The sequence below is a fragment of the Mauremys reevesii genome, linkage group 1, assembly GCF_016161935.1.
Source record: "Mauremys reevesii isolate NIE-2019 linkage group 1, ASM1616193v1, whole genome shotgun sequence".
NCBI classification, from domain to species: domain Eukaryota; kingdom Metazoa; phylum Chordata; order Testudines; family Geoemydidae; genus Mauremys; species Mauremys reevesii.
Genome location: NC_052623.1, coordinates 314,471,156 through 314,487,890, shown reverse-complemented (window position 1 = coordinate 314,487,890; position 16,735 = coordinate 314,471,156). Strand labels below are relative to the sequence as shown.

At 41.2% G+C, this 16,735-nt stretch overlaps 1 protein-coding gene across 3 annotated transcripts in view; it reads right to left on the bottom strand.

Moving 5' to 3' along the window:
* Positions 1–10,919: 10,919 nt before the first annotated feature.
* Positions 10,920–16,735, bottom strand: part of ST7 (suppression of tumorigenicity 7) — a 228,699-nt gene continuing 222,883 nt past the window's right edge. For all 3 annotated transcript variants that reach the window (XM_039508628.1, XM_039508630.1, XM_039508634.1), the window contains one exon: positions 10,920–11,212. In XM_039508628.1, the coding sequence (XP_039364562.1) occupies positions 11,117–11,212 (96 nt within the window). In that variant the 3' untranslated portion in view covers positions 10,920–11,116. The remainder of the gene's footprint in view (positions 11,213–16,735) is intronic.

Genomic DNA, 16,735 nt, shown 5'->3' with positions numbered 1-16,735 from the left:
GAGGGCCATCACAGGAAATACTATGCCTGGATTTCACTGCATAATTATTTATTATCATGCAAACTAAGATTTCGCTACAAAGAATCAAATCTCATTGAGGCCTATGGCTGAATTTTTTCCACATGCACAACAGGCTAAGTTCCTTATAGGGGATATACCCCCTCAGGCAATAGGTGATGGTCACAGATGGAGCCAGAAAAGCAGGCTTCATGTATGAGTCCAGTCCTATGTGTTCCTATATTTGTCTAGTTCAAATGATGGACTTGTGTTCTGCTATAGTTCAGATCTGAAAAAAAACTGTGTTGCATGGGCAATGACCACAATCATTTGTTTTGGAGGCTGGTTTACACCACCAGATTAAATGCCTCTTCCTTAACAATGGGTCACGATGTGAGAGCTTCCCACCTTTCACTGCTGCTTTATTAAAGAAATGAAGCCAACTATGTTTCAAGCTGTCTCCTCCACTATTTTGGTTGTGTCCTTCTATATTATGTTTGGTCCCCTTGGAAGGTGACAAGCTGGAAGGAAATTGAGAGTTGCCTGCCACAGCACCAATTGCAGCACATACGGTCATCCCTAGGGAAGCCTCGCGCTGCAATTCTGCCTTCACTACAAATTTCTTTTCCTTGTCAGTTTCTGTCAAAATGTTAAACTTTCAACACAGTGGTTGAGTTGTGTGGCTAACTCCTCCCATTGCCTTTGTAGTTCAGTTTCTTAGGCTTCTGTAATGCTAGCGTAGCGCCTACTGACATTGTCCCGTTGCAACACCATGCTGGCATCCCTGGACCTTGGCACTGAAATCATTTCCCCATCAGCACACACAGAGGAATGGGACAGAAATGAAATCCCTAGAAATCTTAATTTCATAGTGGGCTTGACCCAACTCTCATTGAAGTTGATGGGAGCTTTGTCATTAATTTCAATGTAAGCAGAATCAGGCCCTGTGTTATTACTAAGGAACAATATTCCAAATGGAAGGCAATGTGTTAGCAAAGGAAAAATGTGTTTGTCTGCTTTTTGTTTATGCTGTAGATAGATAAAGAAGGCCTCAATGTTGTTTTCATTTTTATGTTTCTACATGGGAAAAATCACAAGGCCAAAAAAAGTGATTTTTTCCTGTCCTTAATAATCAGTTGTATTGAATAATAGAGATGGGCAGTGATTTTTATGCAGACTATTTAAAAAGCTGTGTGGTGGTGTGGGTTGTTGTTGTTTTTATTAACACCTCTTAACTCAAATACCCAAAACCAATGACAAGAAAAGATGCCCTTATTAAAGGGATTAACACTCAACCCTTCCAGCAGAATTGTCAAAACTCAAGCTATACTTCTGGGATGCTCAACACATTCTCCAGAACCAGAGACTGCCAGACTCAACAATCTTGATATTGTTAGGCAGTTTCTCCCACTTTATTTGTCATTTCAAAATTATGTTACATTTAATTTATAGTGAGTTAAAACAATAAAAAGCTGCTTTTAAGAGTAGAATCCAATCCTATTAATGCTGTGTCTGAGAAAGAAGCATGCCTAAATATCTTGAGGCGACAAAAATATTAAGCCATAGGCATCTTATTCAATAAAAAACTATTCAGACATTACCATCAGAACCAGTTTCCTAATTTCCAGAATGAGCATCTCTGTGTTAAGCCAGGTTGTTAGAAAAGCCTTCTGTCATCATAATCAAAGGACCTGTACGACTTTTGATCTGCGTAAGCTTAACTTCACAAGAAAAATGTCAGTGGCAGAAAAGGCTAAAATGACAGTCTCAGCCCTAAACAAAAGAAACTCCTTTTATCACCTTGAGTAGCATTAGCAATGTCTAGAGGTATAATACAATAAATTATTTTTGGATAATATCCATTGCTCATTACTGGTTGTATGGGATGTGAATGTTAAAATATACTAGCAACAGAACCCTATAAAGACACTTTTTGGGTAGCCTAAAATTTCTCAGTTGAAGGGAAGACTCAAATGCTTTAATATTTGCCTGAAAAGGCTTAGCACTGCTAATAATTTACACTAGAATTTACTGTTTTATGGTGCATTTCATTGTAGTATTGTGCACACTGCAAACATTTTGTGTACATCTGTGTATTTATATATGCATATATGGTAATTATAATTTGGTGAACTGAAATATTGTCATAGTAACAGCTTTTCATTTTTTTGAAGTTCAGCTATATTTAAATTTAGTCTGAGATGCTGTTGAGCTGGCTAGAATAAATAATACAAATCCAACCCTGACCTTTACATTAAAGGGGCATTAAGATTGTGACACAATGCTGCTCCCCCAAAAGTAGTCACACCTCACCATCTTAGTTACAAATTACTTCCATTGAGCGATACATTAAGCTGTGCTGTCTTTAAAAAAAGTCCTTCCTTCAGCTGTCGCTGTGTGCATGTTTGCACAGAAACATATTTGTATGTATATATTGGTTACTGCAATTCTTCTAGTTTTCTTCATTTTTATTTGCTGGGTAGGTTTGTTCATTCTTTTGTTAAGTGTGTGGGAGTATTTAGTGCAAGGATGCCATGGTGGCATTCACACAGATACCATGGCAGTCATCCATATTGCACAGTTTTGTGTCTTTAATTGTCTAAAGGATTGTCACAAACTTACAATGAAATATGCATTGGTAACAAGCAGATTGTAAATTAATATGGAGGAAATGCCCATTTCATTCTGGACCTATTAACTGGATATTTATATTGCTAGAGCACATACTTAGCTAGCCCAGTGACAAAAGACAGACAGCCCTCAGAGTGGCCTAGAACCTGTTTTTTAAAGCAAGTCAGTGATAAATTAAAACAAGAGAGCCCAACGGTGTGACCTCATAAGACCAGCCATAGTGGGTCAGTCCAAAAGTCCATCTAGCCCAGTATCCTGTCTTCCAACAGTGGCCAGTGCCAGGTGCCCCAGAGGGAATGAACAGAACAGGTAATCATCATGTGAGCCATCCCCTGTCAGCCATTCCCAGCTTCTGGCAAACAGAGGCTAGGGACACCATCCCTGTCCATCCTGGCTAATGGTCCTGATGGACCTCTCCTCCATGAACTTTCTAGTTCTTTTCTGAATTCTGTTATAGTCTTGGCCTTCACAACATCCTCTGGCAAAGAGTTCCACAGTCTGACTATGTGTTGTGTGAAAAATACTTCCTTTTGTTTGTATTAAACCTGCTGCCTATTAATTTCATTTGGTGACCCCTAGTTCTCGTGTTATGAGGAGTAAATAACACTTCCTTATTTACTGTCTCCACACCAGTCATGATTGTATAGACCTCTAGCTTTTTTCCAAGCTGAAAAGTCCCTGTCTTATTAATCTCTTCTCATAAGGAAGCCGTTCCATACCCCTAATAATTTTTGTTGCCCTTTTTTGAACCTTTTCCAATACCATTATATGTCTTTTTTGAGATGGGCCAACCGCAGTTGCACTGTTTGCTTTAAGTGTAGTGCTGGTGCTTCTTTTGGTAAATTCTATTGTCCTGTCTTGAGTACCATGTTTGCGGTCAAGTGGGAAAAGAAAAAAGAAATAAGATTTAGCTACGTTCACGACTCCTGCTGTTGGCTTCATCAATTTGTCACCTTTTCTTTATACCAACTACTAAGCGAGTGTTCTGTCTTCATGCATTGAGTTCCTCCCTGGTAAATAAAACCTTTCTATAGTTAATCAGGGTCATACAGCTGGGTGATATTTTTTGAAAAAATTGTAACCTTTCAGTGAATGTTTGAATGTAGATAAATTTAATTGCCATATAGCAGCATCTCCAATACATGAATTTGCCATTTTATCTTGGGGAAAACTTTTAGAAGCTAACAGCTTCCCACTCATTGTACAGTGACTCTCCAAGTATATTCTATGCTTCCTTGCCTCATGCAATTCAAGCAAAGAGTAGAAGATGACGGCAGCTGAGCTGCTTGGGGAAAAAAAATCACTTTTATTATTCTAGGATCCAAAACCAATTTATAGACCATAATATAAAAAAAAGCAGTGTGACTCCTCCACAATTCTCACTACATATAGGTTCAATAAACACACACAGAGGTGATGTAAGCCCATCAATTAAAAAAAAAAGTTCAGGGACCATGCAGCGCTCCTGAAAACCTGGGCAGGCTCCTGCTCAAGATCGACTCTCGGTGGTATGTATTTAAAGTGAAACTGTAACTGCGACAGCATCATATTCCTTGGACTTGCCCTGGTGTGTAAAGAGCAGTAATAGTTGGATTATCTTTGGGGTGACTTATTAGACTTAATATTGTACTGCAATTGGAGTAGCTTAATTAAAAAAAAAAAGAAATAAAACGCAGGAGCTTAACCGTGACACTATACAAAGACTGATGGGGGGTAGGGGAGCTTTCAGTATAATTGAGTTCAGTATAATTGAGAGTTCATACAGAGTTTAGCATCATATACATAATCTGAAGGGAAAATGCTGTTGGGTCTTGACTTAGTGTGCTGCAGGCGTGGCTGGGGAATGAATACAAAAGGCCTTTAACCCCCCAGAGCATGCCTATGCAGGAACAATTTAGGATTGTCCACTGAGCACTAGGCTGAAGGCTAAGCTAACACCCCAAGCAATGCTTCATAACCTCAGCTATCTTGGAAGCATGGCCAGTTCCATGGGTCCCTGCATGTTGGCTGCTTTCTAGTTTTGGGTGGGGGAGGCACTGCTCCTCTTTGGAGCAGTAGGAAGGTATGCTGCAGTGTGGAGTGCTCTCCAAACAGGATGGTTCAAAGATCCTCTGAGTGCTACCACATCATTCTTCCCTTCTGCTTCCCCCCCAGCCATTATCTCCCAATTCAGATGGCCCAATGCAGCAAGGACAGGATTTTACCATTACTGAGGAGGCCCAGGAAGTGTGGGAGTGTTTTTCCTAAAATTTTAACTTAAGAGTATTAAAACAGTAAAGCACAGAAGTGTAGATTCTTTAATAATCCTGTCCTCAGGCCAAATGAGAGTTACCTTCAGTTAACAGCTAATATGTGCAGTGGGAATTTTCAGGAATCTAAATGTTCTCAACTATTAACGGCTGCATTTTGCTATATTGTTACTTTTCATATCACGCAGAGGTGTAGACAAGAAAAGTTGAGGTCTCAGGATCATGAAAGGTAGCGATGCATGTGTAGGGTTGCATATTTCATTTGTGATAGTTCATCCCAGCGTCAGGCTCCTGGTGAAGAAGCCCTAGAGTTTATAACTGGTCTGCTGTATTAGCAGGAGCGCTCTGTTGAAGATGGCTCATTACACTGTTACCAGAGTGAATGGGGTAAAAATAGAATTTGGCTAAATTATTTGTCAAAGCTCCTGGATAAGATATGAAAGATCTAAGCCCTGATGTAAAACTCCACCTCTTGACATTGACTGTATTAGTACATACGTTCATGATTCCCAGCATAAACAAGTAGTTACTTTATAACATCTGTGTTTAATATTGTATAGAGACAAGTCATAGAACTTTCTTTTCATGCTTGCATAGTGTTTTCAAGTACCAAAAATGCAGTGAAAACACAGTATGAAACTCCCCAAAAGCATGTTGCTCCACAACAGAATGACTAATCCAGGGGTAGGCAACCTATGGCACGTGTGCCGAAGGTGGCACACAAATTGATTTTCCGTGGCACTCGCACTGTCCAAGTCCTGGCCACCGGTCCGGAGGGGCTCTGCATTTTAATTTAATTTTAAATGAAGTTTCTTAAACATTTTAAAAACCTTATTTACTTTACATACAACAATAGTTTAGTTATATATTATAGACTTAGAGAAAGAGACCTTCTAAAAACATTCAAATGTATTACTAGCACGCAAAACCTTAAATTAGACTGAATAAATGAAGACTCGGCACACCACTTCTGAAAGGTTGCCAACCCCTGGACTAATCATTACATGCAAGTTTCTCACTGTCTTCCACCACTAATTGCGGAGTGCTCTCCTGCAGCCAGCTAATACAACAAAAAGATTTTGAAGGTGCTTGACTCTATGGACAGAAAACTAAAGCTGGAAAAGCTGGAGTAATGAAATGAAATCTCCAAATTGGAATCCAGTTTTCAAAGATGTGGACTAAGGGTGAAATCCAGTCCTGTGCACTGGTCCAGAAGTCCAATGCAACATTCAGACTCAATATTGAGAGCTTAAGTAAGTGGTCCATAAGCATTGTGTGGGTGTTGCATCAACCAGGCAGGGTACTAACAAACTTCAACAGGACTTTATTTTTAAAGTGGAAACCTCTTTACCAAGCTGCTGCTGCTGCACACTCTGTAACTCTCACTCTGCCTCCTCAACTCCTCCCCGTTCTTCCTGTTTCCTGTCCTTTCAGACTCCCAACAGCCAGTGCTCCCAGGTCTAATAATTACAAGCAACATCTAAACACCACATTCCCTCCTCTCCTAAGAAACTCTCCCAATTAAAATAAACATTGTTGTTCGAACCACAGGAACAAATAAGAAACAAGACACTATACTATTGGCAGAAATATTACACTGAAAACACTGTAGATACTATATAACATAGTCTCTAGTCCAGACAGGTGGTTGTCTGGGTCTGACAGGCCATCTCTCAAGTCCTGGTTCCAATGTAATGTCTTGTGTTGATACTACGGTAAAGTCATCCAATGCAGACTGGGCGTTGGCATAATCTCCTCTTGGTGCATAGGCAGGTGCAAGACAAGAAGCATTCCATACACGCCCATCAGAAAGTCGGTAGGTGTAAGGTCCCTTCTTCTCTATGATTTTAAGAGGCGCTGTGAATTTATGGTCCCCTTTGTGTAAAATTCCAGGTTTTTGTATTCTAATGAAGGAACGACACTCAAACTTTGGTTCCTTAGCACCCCGTCACTTGTCTGTGAAAGCCTTATACTTTGCTTGGTTTTGTTCAACTGTTTTTCTCACATCATCCTCGGTTGGGGCCTCAGGTCGTGCCTTTAACAATCCAGCAATGTTCAGTTTAGTATTCATCTGTTTCCCATGCAGTAACTCAGCAGGTGATCTTTGCGTTGTGGCATGTCGTGTAGCCCGGTATGCTTGCAAGAAATCAGTAGCAAAGGGCATCCACAATCGCCCTTCCAGTTTAGCCGTTTGCAAACTCTCTTTCAAACCTCTGTTAAACCGTTTGATTTCCCCATTGGCTTGAAGGTAATATAGGAATGACCTTCTGTGTAAAATGTTCCTCTCTGCTAGGAAGGTTTCAAACTCCAGGGAAGTAAACTGACGACCATTATCGGAAACCAGTTCTTTGGGGTTACCTTCCCTGCTAAAAACTGAAGAGAGGAACTTAATTACTGTAGCAGAAGAGATTTGCGATGTAAACGCTACCTCAGGCCATTTACTGAAATAGTCTATTAAAGTGATGGCATAATAACGTCAATTGGAGCAGTATCAAAGGGTCCTACAATGTCAATTGCCACTTTTTTCCATGCAGATTCAGGAAGAGGAACAGGCTGTAATGGAGGGGTACATGTCACTGCTGTCTTATCATGCATTTGGCAAGTGACACAGGATTTTATGAGTGCTTCAGTTTGAGAGTCCATCCCTGGCCACCAATACAGATCCCGTAGTCGTCGTTTGGTTCTGACAATTCCTTGATAAGTATCGTGTGCCAGGTATATGATTTTTGAATGTAATTCTTCTGGCACAAGTACCCAGTGTGTACCTTGTAGCACACAGCCATTGAGCAAAGAAAGTTCATCCCAAACTTTAAAAAAAGGCAGCAAAACTGGGTCAAGGTTTTTAGGGTTACTTGGCCATCTCTTTGTCAGAAATTCCATAGTTTTTGTTGAATTGGACACGCTGAACAAGCAGCTTGAAATTGTTCTCCTGTAACTGCAGTAAGAGTGTTTGTAATAAGCGCAACCACTACATCCTCATCCTCCGGTGGGCCATCTGGTGAAGGCAAAGGCAGGCGAGAAAGGCAATCAGCTACCACATTTTGGTTTCCAGGCTTATATTCCAGTTCATAATTGAAAGAGAGTAGTTTTGCAGACCATCTAGCAATACGATATCCTGCTCTTCCCAGTCCTGTCATGGTGAGCAACGTCGTCAAAGGGCTGTGGTCTGTGCGCAACTTGAACGTGCGGCCCCACAGGGAAGTTCTCCATTTTTCAGTAGCCCAGACACAAGCCAGTGCTTCTTTTTCGACTGTAGAATATTTTCTCTCAGCATTACTCAGTGTCCTTGAAGCAAACGCAACAGTCCTCTCTGTGTTGTCCTCCTGAAGTTGTGTGAGGACAGCCCCAAGTCCATAATCAGAAGCATCAGTAGTTACGATTGTGGGCAATGCAGGACAGAATAGTGCAAGTACTGGACTATGTACAATCAGGTCTTTCACTGTTTCAAAACTAGCTTGTGCATCCGTCGTCCACACTAAGGTTGAACTTCTCCGTAGTAATTCTCGTAACGGTTCAATGACAGAAGCATAATTGGGAATGAATTTTGCATACCAGGAGGTAGGTAAGACCCAAGAAGGAACGTAAGGTTTGCAAATCTGTTGGAGGAGGAGCATTTGAAATTGCCAGGATATGATCTGGGTCAGGTTGTAGTCCAGCCTATGAAATATTATGCCCCAGAAAGGACAGTTCAGTTTGTCTAAATTTGCATTTGGACCTATTGAGCTTGAGGCCTGCTTAGCTGATGCAGTTTAGTACAGACTGCAGGTTATTGTCATGCTCCTCAGTAGTATTTCCAAACATGATAATATCATCCAAATAGCACTGAACTCCATGTTGATTCTTCAGAATCAATGACAGTTTTTGGAAGGCACTTGGGGCTGATGCAAGACCGTATGGAACATGTTTAAAATGAAATAGTCCCTTATGTGTAATAAATGCTGTGAGGTTTCTGATATCTTCATGCAACATAACCTGGTGGTATGTGCTCTGCAAATCAAGAGTAGAAAACATCTAGGCACCATGGAGTTCTGCAAATACTTCTTCTATGTGAGGAAGAGGATGGCTGTCAATCACAATAACTTTATTTGGCTCCCTTAAGTCCACACAAAGGCGAATGCCTCCACCCTTCTTCTGCGTCACCACTATAGGTGAAACCCATTCCGAGGAGTTAATCTCTTCAATAAGGTCCTTTTGAACAAGTTTTCTAAGTTCCTCTGAAACAGCTTCCCTGACTGAAAATGGTAAGTACCGTAATTTCTGTCATACAGGCATCACATTATTCCGCATTTTAACTTTATGCAGAAACCCATAAGCACAGCCGAGTTTCTCCTCAACCTGGTGTTGGGTACCGCAAGAGTGCTTTGCTGAGGAAGATCAATTTGTCCATTAACTACCCTGAGATTTAAAGCAGCCAATAAATCTCTGCCAAGGATAGGAGTGCCTTTGTGGACAATGTAGAACTCTGAAGTTACACAGCAATCACCAAAAGTAACTATTGCTTGCAGGTAGCCATGTACTGGAATATGGTTTTTCAGATAGCACACCAACTGAAGTTGAGGGTCAGTAAGAGGCACATCTTTAAAGTAATGCAAATAGATGGAATCAGGTAGTATAGATACTGCTGAGCCAGTGTCCAACATTAGCTGAACAGAGTGTGATTTGCCTGAGGGTATGGTGGAAACGTTTACAGTGCACTTTATCTGTTCTGGAATATGTGCAGTAGTGGCTTTGTCCACACTCAGCACAGTAACATCTGGTATTGTAACTACATGCACCTGTTGATTGAACTGGCTACTGCGACGTACTTTAGCAAAATGCCCAATCTTTTTGCAATGATTGCACTGAGCTACTTTTGCTGGACATCCTGTGTAGCTTGCAAGGTGTTGTGAGGATCCACAGCGAAAGCTTTTCCTGTATTTTAAATTTGCTGAATCAGTGGCTTTTCATTAGTTTTCCTCCTGCAATTGTTTGTCTGCAGCGATAGTGAACTTTTCTGCAAAGGAGTCACAGCCTGGACTGTGCCTCCTGTTTCCCTGCTCATTATTTTGGCTTCAGCTGTAGCTGACTCAATCTGAGTAGCAATGGTTATTGCTTTTTCTAGTGTAAGTTGTGGTTCTAGAAGTAAGTGTTCTCTTACATGAAGTATGGTTGTTTTCTCAATGAGCTGGTCTCTAATCATGTCATCTGCCATATTCCCAAAGTCACAAGTTACAATCAGACTCCTCAGGGAAGAAATATACTGCATTATAGTCTCCCCTGGTTTCTGCTCATGCTGGCGAAATCTGTACTGATTAGCTACTACATTCACTTTGGGCACAAAAAAGTTCTTTAATGCAGTGAGTGCAGTCTCATATTTATCATCTGCAAGGGGAAAAGTGTAAAATATAATCTGCCATTCTGCTCCAAGGCAGTGGATTAGCAGAGCACGCTTTCTTACTTCAGAAATCTCTGTAGCACTGATTGCAAGCAGGTAAGTCTCAAACATATGGATCCAGGCAGTAAAAGCAATTGGAGGCTCACCTGGGCTTTGCAGAAAGGGTGCAGGTGGGTTCAGAGGCAGAAGATCCATCCTCATTGCCAAAATGTTGTATCAACCAGGCAAGGTACTAACAAACTTCAACAGGACTTTATTTTTAAAGTGGAAACCTCTTTACCAAGCTGCTGCTGCATCCTCTGTAACTCTCACTCTGCCTCCTCAACTCCTCCCCCCACCTTCCTGTTTCCTGTCCCTTCAGACTCCCAACAGCCAGTGCTCCCAGTTCTAATCATTACAAGCAACATCTAAACACCACAGTGGGGTTTCTGCACATGGGTGAGTTTCGCCCTAATTAAACTCTATAGGAGAAGATAGTGATAGCATAGCTTTTAAAAAGTAACTAGTACTGTTTCATTATTTGAACAGAAAGTCAAGCTGTATTTGAGCTGAAATGGATGCATTATGGATTTTCAGAGACATAAAGTACCTTCTGGTGTTGGAAGAAATAGAAAAAAACCCCTCTGCAATGCTGCAATACACAAAAGTTTATTTTTAAGATCTTTTTCTTTTCTGAAAGCAAAATATGATAAAACCTAACAGCAATGTATTTTGTACAACAAAAACAGTTTTTATATGAGAACAGACAATCCATGAAGAGTTTTTAAGTCTTAGAACTGTTTCCCTTTTTTATCATGCTTTCTTGTGGTCAACAAAAAGTTGTCACAGAAGATGCCATGGCAGTCAATCAGTGTGGTGTTTTCCCTCAGATCCTTGTCAGCTGGTGCCACAGACTTGAGGGCAGGATACTTTCTACTTTTTCCATCACAAAATTTAAAGGGGCGAAGAGAGTGCTGAGGAACTGCAAAGAAATCAGATATACAGGGAGATCAAAATCATGGAGACAATAGACTGTAACAGAAAGCTGTGCAACTGAGGTGTTGTAGACCCTCCAAGAAAATCCTCTGGGTGACACTAATTGAATCATTTGTTTTTAAAGTCTTTTGGCCCAATTTTGCTCTCAGATGTACATTGCTCATTTCTCAGTTTTGTAGTAAATAAAGCAAGTGTTCCATTTGTCTAGATATTACTAACGAGTTAATGCACAATAAAGGCATAAATCTAGAATCTTACATCCATGCCCAGATACAAGCCACTGTAGGCTTGATCCAAAACCCACTGAAGTAAAAAGGAGTCTCTCGTACATGGGCACAAACAGGCACATTCAACTAACTACAGGAACACAATTTTGCCTTCAGAATCAGACCCATAATGGTTAAATATTATCTAAGCATATTCAGGCCCCCTTGGCTTTCTCTTCTAGAATTTATCTTGACTTGCTATTTCCTTTAGTAAAAAGAATGTAATAGTTTGAGAGAAGTATCGGTGAGCTTGTCTTCACGTACAGTGCTGCAGCAGCACTGGTGCACCTGCACCCGGGAGGGCTGGAACAGGTTTTTGGTGGAGGTGCTGATGATGGAAACCATGTATTTGGTGTTTGTTATTACTACTCCAAATGAATGAGTGCAGCAGCACCCCTAGATCCAACACCAAAGGTTGAGCCGCTGTAGCTCTGTTGATGGGAGAAGCTCTCCTGTCGACATAGACCTGTCTGCACGGTGGGGTCAGTATAACCATGTCACTCAGGGTGTGGATTTCTCACACCCTTGAGCAACATAGTTATACCAATACAGGTCTGTAGAGTAGACATGGCCTGTGTATTACTGCTATGAGAGGCTGTCATGGCCAGATCAGATGAGTAGTTACCATTTTATCATGGCCGAGGGGGGGGGGGGAGGGATTTGAAAATAGAAGGAGCTACCTTAAAAGGGTCTGACTTTCAAAGGGTGGGTGCTAAACATTTTCTGAAAATTAAGCCCCATTGAAGTGCCTCAAGCTGAGTACCTCAGAACTGAGGAATTCCATATCTTGAGAATGTTACCCCATGTATATTAATTGTGCTACATATTTACTTCAATCTGTATTACGTACAGATGTGATGGGCCCCCTGTAGGTGCCTGGACTAGATAGTCTATTATGGTATATTGTATCTGTGCAGACATTACACATATGCAAAGTCAGCCATCCTAGATTAAGAACAATGTTGCTTCCAGACATATGCTGGTTGACATAACGTTGCCAAAGAATATAGTTCTTTTATGGTATCAATTAGCAAATATCTGCAGGATGTGTTGTTGTAGCACGCTGGTCCCATGAGCTTAGAGAGACATGGTGGGTGATCTATTATCTCACGCAAATATCTGCAAGCAGTTTCATGTTTCAGAATGTGTCATATGTGATGAGCACAGCACACGCTAACTCTGACATGAGAGAGAACTGCAATCCGTGGGCTTTGCTTGGCTGTATTCTGCCATAGTCCCATCTCCCCTGATGAGAGCAGAACATATATGTTTGTATACGGCAAATTCAAATGCCACTCTGTGTGTTTTGATTTTTTTAAAATGAGATCAGTCTGAATGCTGCTGAATTGGAGGATGCTGCTGAAACCCAGGTTACCTACAGTAAACTCAACTCAATTAAAGGCTACAGTACAGAATATAACATGTACAGGTCCAGTCTTTTGGTTGAGACATATCTCTATTTTTTATGTTTCCACTACTGTGTGATTTTTGCCTTGAAGATATTGTGGCTCCCAGAAATATGTTTGATATCATTTAGCCAAAGATTACAATCCCTTTAAGGTATCAGGCAGTAAAATAGCTGCAAGCAGTTTCATGTTTATCAGACAGTGTTTTGTGAAGAGTTTATTTTAACTGAAAACATATATGCTGTATATATTTTAACTGTATTAATAAATGTCATAAGTACTTGGTCTGCATCATATTTGAGGGTGTACCTTCTCAAAGATTCTCCTAGAAAAGACATTACCCAAGGAACAACTTGTGCATTATGGATGATATCAGCGACTAGTGACAAGACAGAGTCACAGACATGGCCTTTGTCTCACTCCAATGAAGCGAGGAGACTGTGCCAGGCAGGTGTGGCTGTGAAGGTCAAGCTGAGTTATACAGACCAGTGCTGACCAAATGTGGTATCAAAGCTTCTGTCAGAGAGGTCATTGGAAATATCCAAAATGCCTTAGCACTTTGTGGGGTGATTCTGTCCACATTGTATTTCCTCTTTTGTGAACAACTATTTGACACAAATGAATATGCCCTCTCCCCTACCCCTCCTGGAAAATGCAAAATCTCACTACAGTAAACTTCAAACTTTGTTTTTAATTTGCACCTGAAGCATCCCAAATAACGAGAGGAAAGTAAATGCAATAACTGCTGTAAATTAAATTTGATTAATTTTTTAAATCAAAGACATTAGAGGCATTTAATTTTTTGGTTTTTGGTATTCACAGTACTTTTGTTTCTGAAGTAACTTTAGATGTATCCTGTAGCTGAAACTTAGCAATTTACCTGTATCTAGAAGTACACTGACATACTACACTAGTGGAGAAAGTGTGGCAAGTGACAGCGATCTAGAAAATATTATATTTAAATGTATGGGGTGAAATCCAGATTATACTGAAGTCACTGGCAAAACTCCCACTGACTTCAATGGGGTCAGGATTTCACTCCTGGATTTGTGTGGTCCCACGAGGGTCACTTGCTAAGAGACTTCTACCAGCTCACAGCACTCAAATTAATCAGTAAAAGTGAGGGTCCCCGAGCCTTCCTTCTGTAATACCCAGCTCCTGCTCCAATAATCTCAACCCATGAGCCACAAGGAGCGAGTTTCCAAACTCAGGCCTCCCTTACAGCATCTTGGAGCTCTAACCACTAACCTTCAGGGAAGTCTGCTCAGTGTTTCTGATCGGTTCCTCTCCCCAGATGAAATAAGGAACCCAAATTCCAGCCACAAACACTGTAAAACATGCCAGCTCCTCTCACCTTACTGCATTCCAAACATTTGGTGGAAGACCCAGTAGCCAATACTTAATCTGTTGAACTAGAGCACAGTGTGCAACCCTTGGAAAGCTTTTAGTGCTCATGTTCTCACCCATCATTGGCAGCTGTGCAATCCACTTTCATACCACACTGAGGTACCCTGGAGAACTCCTGGCTGCATCCTTTAGGTTGTTTATGCTTTTGGCCTTTCCTGTTGACACTGACAGTTTCTCCCATTGAGATAGCAAACGAAACAGGACCAGCAATAAAAGAGCATAATTATTGATGTGAGATTGGCAGAAGCTGTTTTTACTTTTATATTTTTGGAAAGAAACTCTGTCAATTTGAATATTTAAATGTGACTGACTTAGAAAGAATTCTGCTTTCTGACAGCACCCTTGAAACAGTATTAAATTAAAAAAAATCAAGGAAAAATGTTTAGAAGGGCTTCTTGACTGCTTCCCAGCTCATGTTTATATGAGCCTTTTCAGCAACAAGAAATTGACTAATGACAGCTCTGGTCCTGTGATTAGACAGGCATGGATAGATGCTTGCAATCAATGGAGCTCCAGGTAGATAAGGGGTCTCCTTGCAAGATGCACCTCACTGATTATATGGGGAACAGAGAAACTGACCATGTGCAAAGTGATTTCAAACACACAAAGGATCTGAATAAAGAGAGAAAAATATTTTTTCTCCATCTTCCTTCATTTTAATAATCTTCGGGGTAACTATTGTAGCCACAACATTTTCAGGCAAAAATGGGATTGTTCAGTTGATGGTGTCACTTTAACAAACACTGATTTCGCCAATTAAATGTCACTCTCATTTTCATCTAAGAAATGTTTGTATGCCAAGGAGTCATGCAAGCACTTGGCTTTTTCAATGACTGACTTATGGATTCTTTGTGCAGCATGAAAGAAAACAAAAGCATAAAAAAGCATCTACATTACACGCTGACAAATTTATCCCAAGTGGTGCAATCAAAAAACTTGTGCTGCTTGCGTTCATCTCTTGGGCACCCTCCAAAATGTTTTAATTAGAAGGGCTAGTGAAAATCATCAGAAAATTACTGCATCGTTTCTTCCATTAGCAAGGCAGCCATTTGAAGCAGTGCTCCTTTACATGGCATTTTAACTTTACTACCTGGCCCACTACCAGCTCCTTAAGGAAACTTCCTGCCTGTGTCTCATAAGACTGCCAAAAATGCAGGCTAGAAATATGTTCTTCCATAACCAAGTGAAAATGCTAAAACATGTTGCTATTTGAAAGTTAACTATTCCTGATCTATCAAATCCATCATATTTAACAACGTTTCCCATGTGAGAAAAAGCCATCCCCACCCCCAGGCAGAGAATCACACAATTGGCTACATGCATGTTGGGGAATTGTCACCTTCTCCTGAATCATCAGGCAATGTTTACTGTCAAAGGCAGGTTAATGGATTCGATGGATCAATGGTCTGGTGTGGTACGGCAAATCCTGTGGTTGAGATTCTGTGCTGCACCTCTTAGAGGCACAGCTCAGGGGGAGAAGGGAACTATGGTGACTTTAAGCCACCCTTGCACCCTCCCACTTCTGGGCAGCTCTGCAGCCCCTGGTGGAGCACAGACAGCGCTGGGGGCCCATTTAACATCTGGAAGCCTGCCCTGGCTGCTCTTAGGCTGCAGGATTGCACAGTCTGCTCAACTTTCTGCGCTGCAGCCCCATCTCCAACACTCTGCCCAGCCCCACCCTGCTCCATGGGGCTCATGAGAGGGTCCCTGGAAGGCAGCTTTCTGCACTGAGGGTGTTCTCTCTTGGCAGCATCCAGGGCTTTTAAGGCCCCTTTATGCCACCCCAGCTTGGATCTCTCCCTTTATGTTCTTATGAGGACACCTTATATTGCAATTCCAGGAGCAGATTGACAGGAGAAGCAGCACTGCAGTCCGTTTGTATTTCTAAGCAGCTGGCTTATGTTAATTATTTATGTCTGAGGTTTTATAGATAGTTCTAGTGCCAATTTAAAAATCAGGATATTGGTGTCTCCCTGAAGGAGGGTGGAGTTAAACCCAAGATCCGCATTCTTCTCTCATCAAGAGCTCACCCTCTTCAACAACAGCTTCCTCCTATTCTAAACAGCACACTTGTGTCTCTGCCCTGATCTGGACTCTAGAACTCCTGCTTCCACCAGGGAGTTCTTGTGGGCTGGCTTCCCAGTAATCTTAGCACATGCACCTGGGGGTGACAGCTGGAGGGAGGGGCCATTCTAGCATAGCTGGCAGGTTATTTATTGTGTATTGTTATTAATAAAAATAATTTAAATAGCACCACAAATGGATATGACACTTGCAAAAACAAATTAGGACATCAACCTTGCCCGTATAGAGCAAAAACACCAGAGCCTGATACTGAATCTTAGCAAAGACCCTTACAGAGACCCAGTCAGGTGAATGGAACTCTTCAAGAACTCTGTATTAGAGGATCCAGTTTCAGGAGTGGGGCTT